The sequence below is a fragment of the Solenopsis invicta genome, chromosome 11, assembly GCF_016802725.1.
Source record: "Solenopsis invicta isolate M01_SB chromosome 11, UNIL_Sinv_3.0, whole genome shotgun sequence".
Classification (NCBI taxonomy): Eukaryota; Metazoa; Arthropoda; class Insecta; order Hymenoptera; family Formicidae; genus Solenopsis; species Solenopsis invicta.
Genome location: NC_052674.1, coordinates 6,811,402 through 6,828,274, shown reverse-complemented (window position 1 = coordinate 6,828,274; position 16,873 = coordinate 6,811,402). Strand labels below are relative to the sequence as shown.

Sequence of the window (16,873 nt, the reverse complement as noted above, 5' to 3'; positions counted from 1 at the left end):
CATCGTTTGTTAACGGCAACGAGTAATTTGAAATGTACGTTGAAACAACGAATAGTTTCATATTCTCTCGGAAGTTGGATGTGCAGAGAAGGAACTTTCGCAGAGAAATAGCTTATAGAAAGTTCCAGGAATGCTGAAACTGCGAACTACTTGCGGCAAACCTTGACAACTGGCCTACCGGTCAATTGTCCATCTAGTGTACAATTGAAAGGCGCACGACAAACCCTTTTTCCCAAGTTTCTCTAATCTATTCGAGCGATGTGGTCAGGCACGGGCTAGTCCCATTCACAAACTCCTGGTAGTCACAATGGCGTTCCTGTTACATTTATCCGAGCACGGGTTATCTAGGGAAATCCTCGACTGAAATAGTGGCAGGTTTCATTGAGCTTTATAGCCACCGAGCAATTTCACAGCGGCATTGACTGCGATCTAAGGCGACACTTGGCAAGTTGAATTGGCAGGAAGCCCGACGCCGCTTAACTCTTCTTTCAATGAGATTATCGCTGGTTACTCGGGCCTCCTGCCACCGAGCCCGACTTCATTCGCATTGTCGCGCGATGCCGACGACGACGACAACGACTACGACACAACGATTCACGAACGGCGGCGGCGAAATGCGAGACTACCCGGGAACTGATTCCGAGAAGAGCTTCTTTAAGTGACTGAAGTGGGAGATCGATAGCAGTTGCCGGGACAATCGGGAACATTCGAGGCTACCGTTTTTCGCTACCTCTCAAATTGCAATAACAGTATCACGGTTTTGTAGTCAATTATTATATTTCAACTGCAATTAGCACGTGCAATTATCACACCTCGCCCATTTTACTCTGTTGAAAGAGCCAAATAATTGCGGAATAATCGATCGTGCTTCGCAACTTTAACATTCAGTCTCTCTGATTTTTCAAAGCGCCCTTATTATGACGCTTCGCGGAACGATTTTCGCGATTTCCTGCCACGCACGTGCTTTCAATTATTCGTCGTTAACGAGTTTTAAGAGTTCTAACGATAAGCGGTCTGTGTATGCCAAAGGTTGCACGTGAGAGGGTTCTAATGGATACCGAGCCGAACCATCCGGCAGCCACTTACCACGAGCTCCCTCGCGTTTAGCACGTTTAGCACCGGTCAACTGACCGCGTAATCATCGCCGTATGAGCTGGAATAACGCCAGGAACGCGCCAGTCTAAGTGAATTAGTGGTGCGTGCCCGGCACTTTTATTTTTCTCTCGCGCTTAGCTTTTCGTTAAGCGCAGGCGCTCTAATGATTCGCCATTTACAGACACAGGAGAACAATGCCCCCAATGTATCGATTTTCGCCGGTTCCGACAATCTCCTCAGGGTATCCTCTCAACAAGTTAACGCGATTCAACATTTAAAATTCAAATTTCAACGAGTATTTATCGAATTTCGCCTACAAAAATTATCACGGGGACATTGTCCCAAAACGTCCCGTTACCCGTGGAATTGCCTTTCCTTGTAAACTGCATACTGAGGCAGGAGGATATCTCGATGATATTCTAAAGTCTGTCATTAGTCAACGCCGATAAGTCGCGCGGAAAGAGGACCTACTACGACGTGCACACCTCGCGCATAATCTCGCTTCAAATCGCGCTACTAGTCGAATTTGAATATAATCTCTCGTCGCTTTGACAGCTCTGCCGTATTCCTAATAACGTATTATCATAGGTATCGTCCGGCGCACGGTTTTCTTATCATGACGAATGGTGTTGGGCTGTCGCGATTAATCGATTTAACGTGATTTCCGAGAAGCAGCACGGTCACGGCGGATATGTTAACGAGCGGTGCGTCGTTCGATAGCATCGAACACGGTTTCGCGAGCATTCACGAATTATAATTGGGCCGTAATTAATGACATCGCCGTTATTGACAGGTGAGAACCAACGTCGCCGCGTGCTACGCGAGTTACTCGCCTCGACCGCGCCCCTTGATCTCGTTTCGGGCAACACTTATTTTTAGGCTTAATTGCACCAACGGCAACGGCGCTGTTACGGCATAATCACCGTCACGGTACCACCCGATCGAGAGATATCGCGCCAGCAATTGCAAATGTTTATGATCGTACCCGCGCCGCTCAGATCAAATCATTTTTGCGGCGAGTAATTTCGCGAGACACCGGTGCACGCACAAGATAAATAATTTGGAAAGAGCACTTTATGATATCGCCTGTGGCGTAATGTCTCATTATATCGAAGTGCTGCGGGATTAACGTTTGCACGATCTTCTAAAGCTTGCGTAACGTGAAACGCATTTGATCTGATTTTTTATTAATTTTATTCTCTCATCGAAAATAAGTCGAATCTGTACGTACGCGGAAAGAATAATTTTGCTGTAAGTATCTAAAAATTTAACTAGATACAGATCAGAAAATAATTTTATGTTCAACTATCAAAATAATTGTATAAGACGTTCGAGCGTGATCCTGCAGCAAAAAAATTTTGACATTCTAATAATAAGCTTAAACATCCAATATAAATATTTTTCATAGTTCAACATAATTATTTTCAGATCTGTACTTTAGCAAAATTGTTCTTTCTGTATATGATTATCTTTGTGTGTGTGTGTGTGTGTGTGTGTGTGTGTGTGTGTGTGTGTGTGTGTGTGTGTGTGTGTGTGTGTGTTTGATTATGTAATAAATACAATGAAAGATTTAACTTTTAATCTTTTAATATTTATTAACAGTTTATTTACGCGTTCTTGAACGAGGGTCAAAATGTGGATCTATATGGACATTTGCATGGAAAAGATTTATTTTTCAAAAAAGCGCGATACACGTTACAGTGCGTATCGACGAGGGACAACGATTATAACTATCGTATATATAATATATATTATAGTGTATACTTCACCTAAAATCGATTGATATCGGTAAATAACTTAGTAAATTCCGTTAATATCACAACACATTATTTCCTCAGTTGATTTCGTACGCATCGAGGTTGCCTTTGCGCCGTCTCGAGGAGACCCAGCCAGTTGTGCGATTTATCTGGTCGAGAGATCGCTTCACGTTCGCCCGATATTCGTCCTCGTAAGCGTTGAGATACAAATTCTTCAGAAATATTTGATTATCCAACTCGGAAGGTGGCAGAAACCGTTTCGAACGGCTCTGCTGTTGCGCCTGCAGCTCGTCGAAAGTGAACTGTTTTGATTTGGCGTCATCGACTTCGGGCTTCGACTTCCTCGAATCCTTTTGATCGTCTACACTGCTCGGTTTCACCGATAGAAGCTTCCTCTTTTGACGCGAAGCGCTAGCTTCCTCCGACGCGTTTCGTATCCGCTTGCTACGGTGCTTGGGGGCTCCGTCTTTGCTCGGAATCTCGTTGTCCAGCACGGCAACGTCATTACTCGGGATTGTCGATGATTGATTGCCGTGAGACGTAAACTTCGGCGCCGATGCTGTGCTAGATTCTTCGGTTACGCTTTCCTCCGTCGAGTTCAATCTATCCTGTATGATATGTTTGAAAAATGCATACATCTCACCAACCGTGAAAGTCGTGCCGTTCCTCACGGTAAACTTGTCGATGTTCATCTTCTTTATTAATTCCTCGGTCGCGTTGCGCGCCTCTAACATCGACAACTTTTCAGTTACGTAACTGTTGACGAACTCGTAAAAGCCCTTGTAATAATTCTTCCTATGCTTCTTCTTGTCCTTCCGCTTCTCGGCGTGCGACAGGCCTTTCCTCTTTGCATCTTTTCGATTCTGCTTCTCGTTCCAGCGTATAGACTTGTTGTAGAACCTCATGATTCGTTCAAATTCCCTCTTCAACTTGATGAACTCCCTCTGATTACGTATCTCGAAATCCGAGCGGGCTTTGCTACCGTTTCTTCGCGACTCCGCAAGATCCACATGAAAGAAATTCTTGCTCATTGCATTCAATAGGTCGTGCATGGTGTTGTTGCTAGAGTTATTTGCTTGTCTGGCGTCCATGCGCTGTAATTTTCTATACACCATCTTGAGAAAATCGATCATTCTTTCCTCTCGCAAACGGGATTTATTGCCATGACTTTCGTGTGCTTTCCAAGTTGACGAATCGGACGCATTGGTGTTATTCTGGTGACTAGACGCTAGTTTCGCATCTGTTTTATGTTTGGCATGTTCACGGTTTCTGTTCATCTCAATATGCAGAAGTTTTTTGCCTACTTTACGGAAGAAATCGATGAATTTTCTGAAACAATCAATATTTAATTCTTATTTTTAATAATTTTCTAAATCTTTGATAATATTTTTACACATTATTTATTTATTTCTAAATTATAAACTGCCATTAAATATTTTTTCATTTTTCTAAAACAAAATAAAAATCTTTATATAATTTTTCCTAAAATATAATAAAAATTATTATATAATTTTTTCTAAATATAAAAGAAGTTATAAATATAAACTAACTTCACAATTTACTTCATTGTTGACTTGTATTATAACAAATTATTAATTAACTTGTGAATCCTTACTTGTAATTTACAGTAACGTTATAATTCAGAGTAACATTGTCGTTGTCCACTGATCTACGTCGTCTGCTCCATCTGATTCGAGGATGTTGTCCAAGAATACACTTTGGCAATTCCTTAGGGCTCCATGCACCGCTTATACAAGTTGCGCCGGTTGGCCCTTCATCCAGAACGTAACCCTTATCGCAATCGTACATAATCTGTTTGTTGTTGACAATCTTCTTGACGTACGGTCTGTAATCGTATACTCCCATGTTGCCTACCAGAAAGACTTTGCCGTGCTCGATGAAGCCAGGAAATGGGCAGAAGAGCTGGACGCAGTGCGGTATGTCACCGATCCAGTTGCCATAACGACATTCCATAGATTTAGAGAGATTCAGAGGACCTCCGCCGACCAATTCGAAGCCATCCTTGCACTTGAAGACTGCCTTCATACCGTGATCCGTCTTCGGTGCTATTACCATTCCATTCTTCGGACTCTTCGGCATCTGTTTGCATCGAGCTGGCGAACAGCTCGGTACTATTGACCAAGTACCGTTGATGCATAATACTGGAGTACTATTGGCGGCGAATTCATAATTTTGAATGCAGGTAACTAAAAGTCTCTCGCCGTGTTCCACCACCGTAACATTGTTGATATGATCTCTCTCATGACTGGCTACAACAACGTAACCGTTTTCGATCTGCGGGACAACGCATGGAGCTAAACACTGCGGTAAAGGATAACGCCATTTGCCATCTTTCTGGCAAACGGAGGAAGTATTGCCCTCCAGCTTCATGTGATCCTTGCAGCGGAAAATTATGCTTGCGCCCATACCTGTGCCTATGATTGCAACAATTTCACAAGAACAATTATAATACGCATACATTATTTATTTATATTATTCGTTTAATTTTAAATAACGCACCGGCTTCAATGTTTTCGATCCAACCGTTATATAACACGCCGGGTAAACCGCAATTGATTTCCTGGCAAGTAGGTGTCTTTCCAGTCCACTTTCTGTCAGCACCACAACGTCTAGTTGCTGCACCTACTACAGTGAACCCGTATTTGCATTCGTACGATACAATGGAATTATATGCGTAGGAGGTGTAGACAGCCTTGCCGTTGACTGGATTTTCTGGCTTCGGACATTGCACAGACGTGACCTGCACGAGATATTGAACACGTCTAGACACGACTTATTTCCCAAAAAAAATAAAAAAACAATTCAAAATTTTATTCTTATTTCCTTACTTGAACGCATTGCGGTAACTCCTTCGGGGTCCATGTGCCATCCGCCAGGCACAGTTTCTCCGTTTTACCAACTAATTCGTAACCCTCCATGCAATGATACGACACGCGACAATCGTACGTATAACACTCTCCTTAAAAATAGAATCGATAATTGAAATCTCCTCCGTATCAAAACGTGAGATACATAAATCGATCATAATTATGTAAACTTACCAGAGTGCCATCCGTTGGGAATATCCGGGGGTAAATTGCAGCTTTGAGGCTTGCAAGTGATATCTGGCCCGTACCATCTAGCAGCACCTTCCATCAGTAGACATTTCGCCTTCTTCGCCCCCGTCGCTACGTATCCATGATTACAGAAATATTGCACACTACTGTCGAGATCGAAGGTCGTTTGCTCTAACGGAGCGTTATTGCGCGCGTTCGGGATCTTTGGCGGCTGGGAGCAGAAAGAGTTGGAATCTTTCTTGCAGGACGGATTAGTCCCGGTCCAATGACCATCGCCGCGACACGTTCTCTCCGACAGGCCAACTATAAAGTAATCGGTGTCGCAGGCGTAATGAGCTCTATCCGCAAAAAATCTTCCGGTAACTGTCATCACCCCGTGATCAATTTCAGTCAACACTGGGCATTCACGTTCGGGCTTGATGCACGACATGCCGCAGGCTCCATCGCATCTGCATTTCTTCTTCTTACTCTTGCAATCCTCGTCGGTCGAGCACTTTCGCAAACACTTCTGTCCCATCAGCTCCGCCTGCTCCTCGTCTCTCGGACACATAGCAGAGGGTGAATTTCGCGGATTCTTGTAGATTCGACCATCGTCGTCGACCTCGGGCTTATAGCCTCCGTCATCATCGTCATCATCGTCGTCATCATCCCATTCATCGTCATCGTCATCATCGTCATCGACGGCTGCTTGTTGCCGAAGCTTCGATTCCGAAGTAAGAAACTGAGCACACAGCAGAAGCAACAGAACGATCGCGCTTGGTCTCATTCTGGGAGAGAAAAGATTTCTAAATCCCGCGAAAATTCACTGGAAGTATATTAGCGGTTGGACCATACGATGATTGGACCACACGACGGCACCAGGACACGACAAGACGTTTACATGACCGCTTGACTACCCGAACTAACCATCTTACTCGAAGACTTGCGGAGAGCCAATGCCGTAGATCTTCAGGTGCGCACGATCGTCCATCGAAGGACACCGTTCCAGGAGTTCCGCTCAGAGCACTGCGGAAGTCATCTCGAGCTATGATCGTGGACGACGTTGTTTCTCTCGCGAGCGCGACTATTAATCGAGTCCGCCTCTTCAGCGTCCGGGAGGATTAGGGACCCTCTCCGTCGGTCTCTCTCGCCGGAATGCTCTTCGCTCCTACTGGCTCCACCTCGCTTCCTCTCGCTCTATCCTGGATGCTTTTTTCTTTATTGTACAGACTGCGGTCCCCCGCTGACGGGAATTCGCGGATATTCGCGCATCTCGCCGCGCGCATCTAGCCTGTTCAATACATCCCCTGATTTCCCCAGTTTCCAGCAGATGGCGAGAAAACGTGATGAAAGGGAGGCTGCGCAGCTACCCCGGGAACTCGGCTCTTCGTGGTATGTGAGAACAAGTTTAGCGTACAAGCAAACGTACACTTTTAAATCAAAATTTAAATCCTGCTTGACAACGGCTTGACTATAAATGATGTGAAAATAAATGAAAGCAGACTTAAGATGCAATGTATTCTACGTACTAGTGATTGAAATGTAATGCTTATTTTTATAAATTTTCTTTTCACCCAAACCTCGCTCGTTAAAGTTATAGCCAAAGAAATCGCGAATTATCTCTAAAGCGAAAAGCTTCTACTACACCCTATAATCAGCGGCTACTAAATTTTTACCGTCGCGCATTATTTGTTGCTTCGCTACAGCTCGCTGAAAAAAGAATCGGAGTATACACTCGAGGGGTCTGAAATTATTATTCACGCGAGAGGCGACATTCGCAAGAAGAACTGAAACGAGCAAAAACGCGACGCCGCGAAAACGTTTCGGCGTCATAAAAATTACACCGGACAGAGGTGTTAAAACGAGCCACGGCGCATCGAGAACTGTATATGCAAGTATACATGAATATCTGCCAGCCTGTTCTAAGCTCTCAGACACAAAACTCATGCTACGGATACGAATTTTCTCTCTAAAAGCGTTCACTTTAGCTTGCCTCTTTCTTTCTCGCGTGACGTGCAACAAGTACACTTTGTTCAAATGATGTCTGAGATCGTTCGCCCCTAAACTCCCTCTGATCTTTCACAAGATTACGAGAACAACGTATATTATAAAATAGATTTTTTTTTAATTTAACGTTCAGCATTGCGACGATTTGCATGATAAAGTAACAATTTGCCTATCTTGTCGTCGAATAGCGAACGAGAAATACGCACGCTCGTACGTGCGTGGGTAGCAGCAGCCGGAGGATCGGTTTTCATCGGACAAAGTCGAGCCTACCTTCAACCTATGCTTGTTAGTCGTCATGCTACCAAGATAATCCTTGATCTCTAAGTCAAGCGTCATCGTTAGAGTAAGCCTATGTCGGCCATTGTCTTCGTAACGATAGCGATCAATCGGTATGGTTCGACGCCCTGGCGACACCATAGGTGATCCTTGCTCCAATCTTGGATATCGCGGCTTCATCGTTCTGGTACTGTGTCTCCGAGATGTCTTCATTTGTCTTATTCAAATGAGATGTTTTCGGATAGCTTTTATTTAAATAAAAGAAAACGATTCTTCTGAGAAATTCGAAAATTAAGACTTGCGCGATGTATACCGCAAATATTTTACGTTTATTGCATAAAGATGAAATTTTTCTGTTTTTGATTTAAAAACTATTAAAATCTATGACAAGCTTAATTTTAACAAAACGCACAAAATACAGAAGTCAACATCGACACTTTTTGGGATTAATTATAGTGTTTGCTTGTATACTTAAGTCACCCTGATATGAAATGCTATAAAATGCCAACAATCTTTTTAATAAGACTGGTTCTGGATCCTTTCAGTGTCACGGCCGTTTCCGCATCTGGATGCGGGCATCAGACCGGATTGACAGAGTGGCAGTAACTCGGTAGCTGAAAATGGGAGTGGCTGGAAGACAAGAGGACAACTCGCTCAAAGACATCTTCGTGGCGCCTCTACGCGACTGCAAGGAATGAAGGAAACCAGTGGCTCTCAGCCATTAGGTAAATCATTATAAAAAATGCTCTCTTTTTATTTCCCATCATGACACAAAATTCCATAATGTTCGTTATTTCTCTCGTGAAAAAGATTTAGTCGTAAACAACAATCAGAGCGATATCAAAAAGATCTTTTTTTATAATATTCTTGTATGTATATCGCATGTGAGAAACCCTGCTACCAAGTCTCCTCGAAGAATGTCCCTTTTCGTCCTCGGTGGGCGGCACACGCCTCGCCAGCTTTAAGAACGAGAACCGACTATCAAAGTGTCGGTTTACAGTTGCACGTCTACTCTGCATGACGTTGCGCCCTTTCTTCATTCGTCTGCTCTTCGAAAAGCTCAAACACTTTCGAGCAGGTTGTTTTCGGCATTACACTTATTCATTTTATTAAATCCTTTTGGTCGAGAAAGTGAAGAGAATATGAGAAAACGCGATTGGCGAAGTTTCTCGTTACGCGCTCTGAAGAAAGGTCTAAGAAGTGTGGCCGTAAATTCGCGGAGTTTCACTTTTTTTCAATTAACTTCATCTCGTCAAATGTGGAAAAGTACGAAGAAAAAAGCCGAAGCTCACGGCAAAAGCTACGCGTTTCTGCTCATTCTGCAGCTCGTTACGCGACCATTATCCCCAGTCTCGCGAATCCATTATTCTCTCTTCAACCTCTCGAAGGTTCTTTTGCGATTCGCGCACCGTCCACATGACGCTGCGGAATAATGGTTTACGGTCGTTCCCCGACCGACGAGAACCTCCGGACTCTGATCGCGCGCATGCATACTCGTCGGCTCACGCATAATCCGGTTGCAATCTTTCGCACTCAATCACGAAGCAAATGACGCCAGTTGGCGTTGGTCTAGAAGAGGCGAAATTACCGGAATGAAATTGATTTAAGCAGACGCCTCCGGGGAGTTTTGCAACCGGACGTTTCGGCTTATGGTCGATGATTGCTCGTCCGAGTAAGTTTCTACATTTATCATGTAAGAGAATAAAAATTCGAACGAATAGCAACTGTTTAAACAATCAGTTACTCCATTAATCTTGTGTTTCTCCTTTGAATTTAATGCTGATATTAACCGTTGAGATGATTTAATATAAAAGTCGACTGCTCGTCTCTACTATCGATTAAAATATATTTAATTAATATATTTGAAATTATTCCGTCAGAATGTCAGAAGGTACTGCTGGCTAACGAGACTTTCACGTTTTTATTCCAACGAGATCGTTTCTTATCGTCCGATAAACGTCCCGATGCAATTTCCCGTCGCCGATTGGCACTTAAACTTTCTTTAACTGCCAGCATCCACTTCGGTGAACGATCTCGAGCACTCTCGAGCGTTGCGGAGGCATCCACGTCGTCACTTACTCATTGGATCTTTATGTGCCGCTGCGCAGCGTCCGCCGCTGACGCTCTTTGTGCGCGACGCGCTGGCTACCGAGCGCGTTCATTTGACGGATGCACCTACGCTACGCAGCTCCCTTTCACGGCTTGGTACGTGCCTTAAGCTGCGTTCGTCGGACCGGCTCTTACGAGGCGCACCGACTGAGTCCAATTCAGAAGCAATTGAATTCACAATTCCGTCCATTACGAGTGTCGGGAAAAGATTACGGACGATGCTGCCGGGCTGTGCGTGCCGCATCTGCATCCATGCGTAGAACGGACCGCGGACGTATGCATAAATGCATACATGCGCCTCTGTACGTTGCATCGCACGTACGCGACGTAGCCTGTCTGTGGCGAGTTACGGGATGGCTCCTGGGATTAAAGCCCCGGCTAGACAAGTAAAGGCATCAGCGCGGGAACCGCCAGTTGATGGGGACGACTCGACGGTTCTTAACAGGCTTATGAATAGATATTCGCGGCTCTTTTAATGATTTATTATTAAGCGACAGTTGAGACGAAACGTAACACTACTTGGAGAGTGTGGTTGTTAAGTAAGATTTGCACGTACCGATGAAAATGTGTACACCATCTTTCATCAAAATCCCGCGAGGTTGCTTTATACCAGGGTTGTGAATGAATTTCTTCAGAAACAATTATTTCTCTTTTGTTCCATGTGTCGTCAACTCGCGAACTTTACAATGTAAACTTTACAATGTATCAACGCAAAAAAATACGCATAACAGTAATACAGTCACGAAACTGATTCTTCAGATACATTAATGCATTTCCTTCAAAAGTATGCTTTTGATTCGTAACATAAAATAAACTCTCAATATCTTGTATGTCCATATAATTATTTTTTTGATTGTATACAAGATTATCTTGTTTATTTAATATTATTCTATCATAAGTTTTTACCACTTTTTTTACACATATTTTTAGACTCAAAAACATGTAAAAACATGTGAAAATAGAGGTAAAATAGAACTGGCGCTTTGTTGCAATTTTATTTAAATACCGCTTGCAAACTGATTTTGTTAATAACATGCCAGTAAATCTTTTCAGTTTAAATACAAGTTTGCTTTTGAAGGATATGTATCATTGGAAAAAGTTTTCACTTCCAGTCGAGTTTTCCTAAAACTTTATAATTAGTGAATTTGTAACATATATACAATGATTTCGCAATATCCTGTATACGGACAATTAGTTTCATAACTCTTCGTGCAGATCGAGCTTATTTGGCGTAATGATCCCTTCATTAAAAATTCAATCATTTCCGAACGAGAATCAATATTTCTTCTTGCAATGCTCCAAATTTCTGATGGCCAAGCATCCTTGAACACGCGCAACGAGACCGTTGTGCGAGCAGTAACAACGCGTACGAATAATATGTGCGGCGGGAGAAAGTTCTGCCTTTTGACGCGCTGATTGCAGGTTTCCTTTCGCGTCTCGGTGCTTTTTGACGTTCCCGGCCGGGTCGCGAGAATCCGGGCTGCCTGTCGGTCTCCCACCCTCGCCGCCCGAAGAACTGGAGCACCGTGAAGCGCACGATGATAGTAATTATGCATCCATGTAAAACGTGGATTTGCACAGAGCCACCTGAAACCGGCCCGTGTGCCGTGCGTACGATTATTAAGCCGTCACAACGCGGGAGGACGGCTCTTACCGTCTTGGGCTTTCGTAGCTACTTTTTCTTGCCATCCCCTTTGGGGCAACCCCCCGGGAATTACAGGGAGGTAACGCGTATTCTCAAATCGTAAGATGTAATCCTCCCATTTCGCCCTCCATGCCGATAACCTGCCAACTATGGCTTGCGTCTTCGCGACTGGAGAAGCAAAAATTTATACAGCAACTAAATATAATTAATCGCTTCTTGAAAAAAGCGTCATTTCGCCCTGTTGTCAATAAAAGCCGATTAATCGAACAAATCCTCATTTATTATTATTGCGCGCAGTGATCGATCGTCCGGTAACGAAAGATCCGCTCGCCATAATTGCGATGCGGAAGAGAGTCTCGTCGCGAGCGTGTCATCGAAAAGAGTTTCCCGTCTCCTTCCGGTCTCCGTCAAGTTCCGCATCATTGTCCCCATAATTAGCCATTCAGATTTGCTTCCTTGCGCGGATATGACGTCGTCGATGGCGGCACGTGGACGACGAACGTCGACTGGCAAAACGCAGGCTGCCACGCGGAGGCGTTAGCGGAAGACTGCCGATATGATAAATACAGCCGCTGTAGGTGATTGACACTCGCGAGAGGTGATTACGACTCGGTAACAACATGATCGCATCTCGAGAAAAATTTCTTCGATCTGTAGGCGGATGCTTACGTTCACGAGCGACGAGCGAAAGGCTCGCTAATAGAAGCATAACAATAACTTACAGCTTCGATCGCGATTGTGAAGAGTTCGCGTAAGGAAAAGAATTTGAAAGAAGCAGTTTCTCGATACAAATAATATAACTTAAATTTGTATCAATCTTTCTTACGTAATCATTATAAATTTCATTATTTAATTTTAATATAATAACAATTGATAAAAAATGTATTATGTCTTTTATGAACATTAGATAACTGGTTAGCCGACAACATTTTTCTCTCGTAACAAGTAGCAGTCTCGTTCATCGCGGTACGTGAATTTCAGCATGAAACACCGATAGCCATCGGTTGTTGCGGTACCGCCCTTTCTGAGATATTATGCGCCGTTAATACTCATTGCGAGCCTCTGTTAACAGTCGCGGTTAACTCGCGAGTGAATCGTAAAGCCGCCGCTATTCACGGAGCCGCGAGCTATTAACAGGGCAACAGATAGCATTTGTGTTCGTGCAAAAAAAAATCTTAATTATTTATTTACTGCCCGTAATAAAGGTGCTAAATCGACCTCCTACCCGACTAAAGATTTTCGTGGCCTTTTTACGTCAATCCGCGCTCGTGCGTGAGATAAGGTGGCGACGAATGCGCGATAGCGATCGATAAAGCGCCAATTATGACTTGTTAATGGAAAGCGGCGTCATTAAAGATGCGCGTAAAATTTACTCGTTATTCGGCAGCGCGCGAGGGATCGCGACGCATCCGTCGCGGTTTACAGCCGGATGTAAAGTGACTCGGGGATACGATTTCCTCGGGCGGTCGTAAAGACCGGAATTCCATTAAATGCACACCGCGCCGGTGTATATAAGTAATAATAGTAATAATGTTGGAAAGGGCCGACATCGTCCGTTCGCGTTCGTTCGTAAAATGCGGCCTCCTCGATCTAAGATAACGCGCCGATTTTAACGCGATTCGAGAAAGTTAAATGGCACATAATATCGCGGAAGGCTAAAATAGAATTACAGGTTTATGGTACTTACGAGATAACTTCATGAACCGAAAGTTTCCGATATGGTCAAGATTTCTTTGTTATTTTTACGAAAATTTTAAACGGCGATATTATGTGACTATATAAACTATCAATTACTGACGATCATTCGTGAAACTCGTAAAACAATTTAATTATTGGAAAATGATCTAGATTTAATCGATTAAAGTTGGTGTTAGTGCGCAAAACATTCGCTCAACATCGATAAAATTGATTTTTTCATTGGCTGCAACAATTTAGGAGTGCGAGGTGCTCATAAAATGAATAGCAAACATGAAAAGAAATATTTATGAATACGTTCCGGCTAACAGCTTCGGATCATGCAATCGTGCAGATAACGCAGGAAATGTCCGAGGAACGCATCTGGGTATCGATATAAGCACCTAAAACTCTCGGCAGACCCTTCGAATTGGTACAGTGGATCCGAATCCGGGCAGCCATGTGCATCTGGCAAAAAAGCTTTACGTTGACTCTCTTTTTTTTCCGTTTCGAACAGACTTTATGACACTGATACCGATAGAACGACACGTGGACGAGAGGCTTTTCGTACTGTTTAAATATTTACTAAACGACTTTTAATTCCGAGATAGGTGCTATATATTTAAACGTTTATCTGCAGTCAATATTTAACTACAACTAAAACATTTCGCAATATAAAGATCTTTACGAAGCGTAGAAGATAAGAGTCTCCGAAGTGAAGTACGATCAACGTTTTGTTAAAAATAGAATAAATTTATGTCCTGTCAGATACATTAATTACAATTAGCGAAGAAAATCATTCTAAAAATATATTTGATTTCAGTCGTCGGCCATTAAATAGATAATAATTAAACGAATAACGTTAATGCGAGTGATTAGTATTTATATAACGCCGATTATATTATGGAATCAACAGGCACAAAAAGCGAAAGTGATGCTGTCGCAATTTTTCTTAAAATCATTACACGTATACATATAGGCGTCATCTTGCAGTTAAAAAGGAAAAAGAATTAAAAAAAAACAATTCTTTCACATCACGTAAAGATTCCTTTGAATCCAGGAATCGTAGAATATCACACGACAATGAAACATATTAATTCCTTCCATTATTTCCGCGAAAGAATTGTGAGTAGAAATTTATCGTTAAATTAGCAATAATAGTCTTTCCGTAGAAACAACGTTTCACATCGCGAAGACAATTATACCGGTTATAGCGAGAGTAAATAACATATTGCGCACAAATAATAAAAAACAATTATAAGTTCTTTGTATTAAAATAATCAGAGATTTCATAGAAGGAAAAATACAAAGAATCTGAGACATCTTGACGCTCGAGAATTTCTTATGCTACTTCGTTAATAACGAAACCTGACAAGATATCAGCTAATAATTCTTTAACGTTCATTTTCGACGTTAATATCAATGCCAGTCACATCCTTCCGTTATCTACATGTGTCATCTCAACTTTGCACACATCCCGCATTTATATGCGCATCATTAGACTTAGTCCTATACCACTTGTGGCTTTCGTCGTTCTCACAACACGTTTCCGCTTCCGGCCAGCACGTGCAACAACCGATCGACCGTCACCACCTGAACCCGCTCGAACACTTGCTGAAACATCTGTAACCCCGCGCCACGTGAATCGATATGCCAGAAGGGAAATATCCCTGGCACGGCTGTTTCACTAACTGGATCGTTAGCGGACCAACGACGCAGCGACGTCCGTCGAAAAGCAAACGAATAAAAGCAGCGTGAACAAAGTGTAATAAAAGAGATAAAAAAGCAAAATCTCGTTATATCGAAGGGCTAATTCGAAACGATGTATTATATTAATCTTGACGTTAGTCAGCTTATTTGCTGGCTCGCTCTCTCGCCAGTGGAACAGTCGTAGATTAAACAAAAGGGCTGACGAAGAGGCGATCTCTCCCGCGGCAAAATGAGAAGAACTACGCGTTCCTTCCACGTGTGGGCAGATAACGAAGAAAAACTTTTTCGCTTCCTCCCGTGGGGAACGGATTCGATTCTTTCCTATTCGTTACAATGGCGACTCGCTATAATTCGCCGCGCGCGAAGACGGATGAGTAATGATCTGCCAGTGATACAAATCGTTGCGATTCACCTGCAGCCGATCGGCGATTCGGTTCTGGTTCCAATTAAAAGAACACAGGTACAGATCAGCGGGTGGACCGTCCTTCGACGGCACCCTATGGGAGTTCGGCCTCGGTATATCCCGAAGAGGCCGATCGATACCACGATTTTTCGATCTTGCATTATTAGTCACGGTGCTCTCGCGAAAAAAACAGGACCGGCCTGTGTACGGCTGCAACGGGGCATAATTACCAAGCGCATTGACGTATACGTCGTAATTAGCGGCGACCACTTAACCGGCAGACATAGTTAATTTGTAGCCATTCGCCGAGCAAGTCTCACTCATTTGCGACTAATAATGTCACTCTCGGGGAGAAGATTAAACGTCGGAACGTATTGACACGACGCATACGCATTCCGGCGTATCGCACCGAGTTAAAAGGCGATGTTAATTAGCATACGCTGAATCTTCGATTAATTGTACAATCACATGCCACGATTACATGAATATATAATAATAGAAATAATTTATAATTACAAATACGAGATTCTCTTATTAAAATGTAATTAAATTATACGGACAAATAATTCAATAATAAAAATACATATTTCGTTTTATAATCATATTTTAATTTTATTGTGGGAAAAAATTGCATGGAATTTCGCGTACAGTTTTTGTCAAAATTATTCGTGCAGAATATAAATAATTCCCTATATATAAAGGATTCTTGTTTTCACTATCCTACGTCCATCGTGTATACGTATCGACAATCAAAGAACCTAAGAGCAATTCACCGCGCACTCAAGATTTACAACTTAACGGCTCTCTAGCTAGTCGCCGGCTCTCGACGTTCAATTTCCGTAGATACGCACCAAAAAACAAACCCTCTTGCCCCTCGTGGTCACCCGAGTCCTCGCTTCGTGTTTCCTGCGGCCGAGCCCGGAGGCGTAGGCGTACGTAATAACTCCTCATGTAGAAGTTGGGCGAGGCACGAGCGAATCGCGCGCACCGCGTTTATCGTGCTATACGAAGCAAGAGTCGACTTCGTATGGCCTTTTAACCTTATATGGCCGGCGCACCTGCCCGCGCCGCCTCCCGATAGGACATTTCCCATAACGCTTTCCTTTTTTTATATACCCTTATAAAACCATGATACTACCCA

At 43.1% G+C, this 16,873-nt stretch overlaps 1 protein-coding gene and 1 long non-coding RNA gene across 3 annotated transcripts in view; one reads left to right on the top strand and one right to left on the bottom strand.

Annotated features, from left to right (window-relative positions):
- Positions 1–2,743: 2,743 nt before the first annotated feature.
- LOC105200377 lies at positions 2,744–7,047 on the bottom strand. The gene is made up of 5 exons (XM_011167904.3): positions 5,915–7,047; positions 5,702–5,832; positions 5,373–5,613; positions 4,468–5,287; positions 2,744–4,181 (listed from the first exon to the last, which is right to left on the bottom strand). Exons 1-5 carry the CDS (start codon positions 6,693–6,695, stop codon positions 2,930–2,932), a joined length of 3,225 nt encoding a protein of 1,074 aa, XP_011166206.1. The 5' UTR covers positions 6,696–7,047; the 3' UTR covers positions 2,744–2,929.
- A 147-nt stretch (positions 7,048–7,194) lies between these two features.
- The window catches only part of LOC105200727, a 35,091-nt gene continuing 25,412 nt past the window's right edge, over positions 7,195–16,873 (top strand). Inside the window, exons 1-2 of one of the 2 annotated variants that reach the window (XR_005575887.1) lie at positions 7,195–7,300; positions 8,737–8,916. This is a non-coding gene — a long non-coding RNA (uncharacterized LOC105200727). Of the gene's footprint in view, positions 8,379–8,736; positions 8,917–16,873 lie in introns of both variants that reach the window. The other variant, XR_005575886.1, reaches the window with a different exon arrangement.

Bases quoted from the DNA above. Each gene is read 5' to 3' on its own strand.
- LOC105200377 (XM_011167904.3), bottom strand. From the start codon at position 6,695: ATGAGACCAAGCGCGATCGTTCTGTTGCTTCTGCTGTGTGCTCAGTTT. The intron at 5,833-5,914 runs GTAAGTTTACAT...TCTATTTTTAAG, and splicing joins TCCCAACGGATGGCACTCTG to GAGAGTGTTATACGTACGAT. The intron at 5,614-5,701 runs GTAAGGAAATAA...TATCTCGTGCAG, and splicing joins AGTTACCGCAATGCGTTCAA to GTCACGTCTGTGCAATGTCC.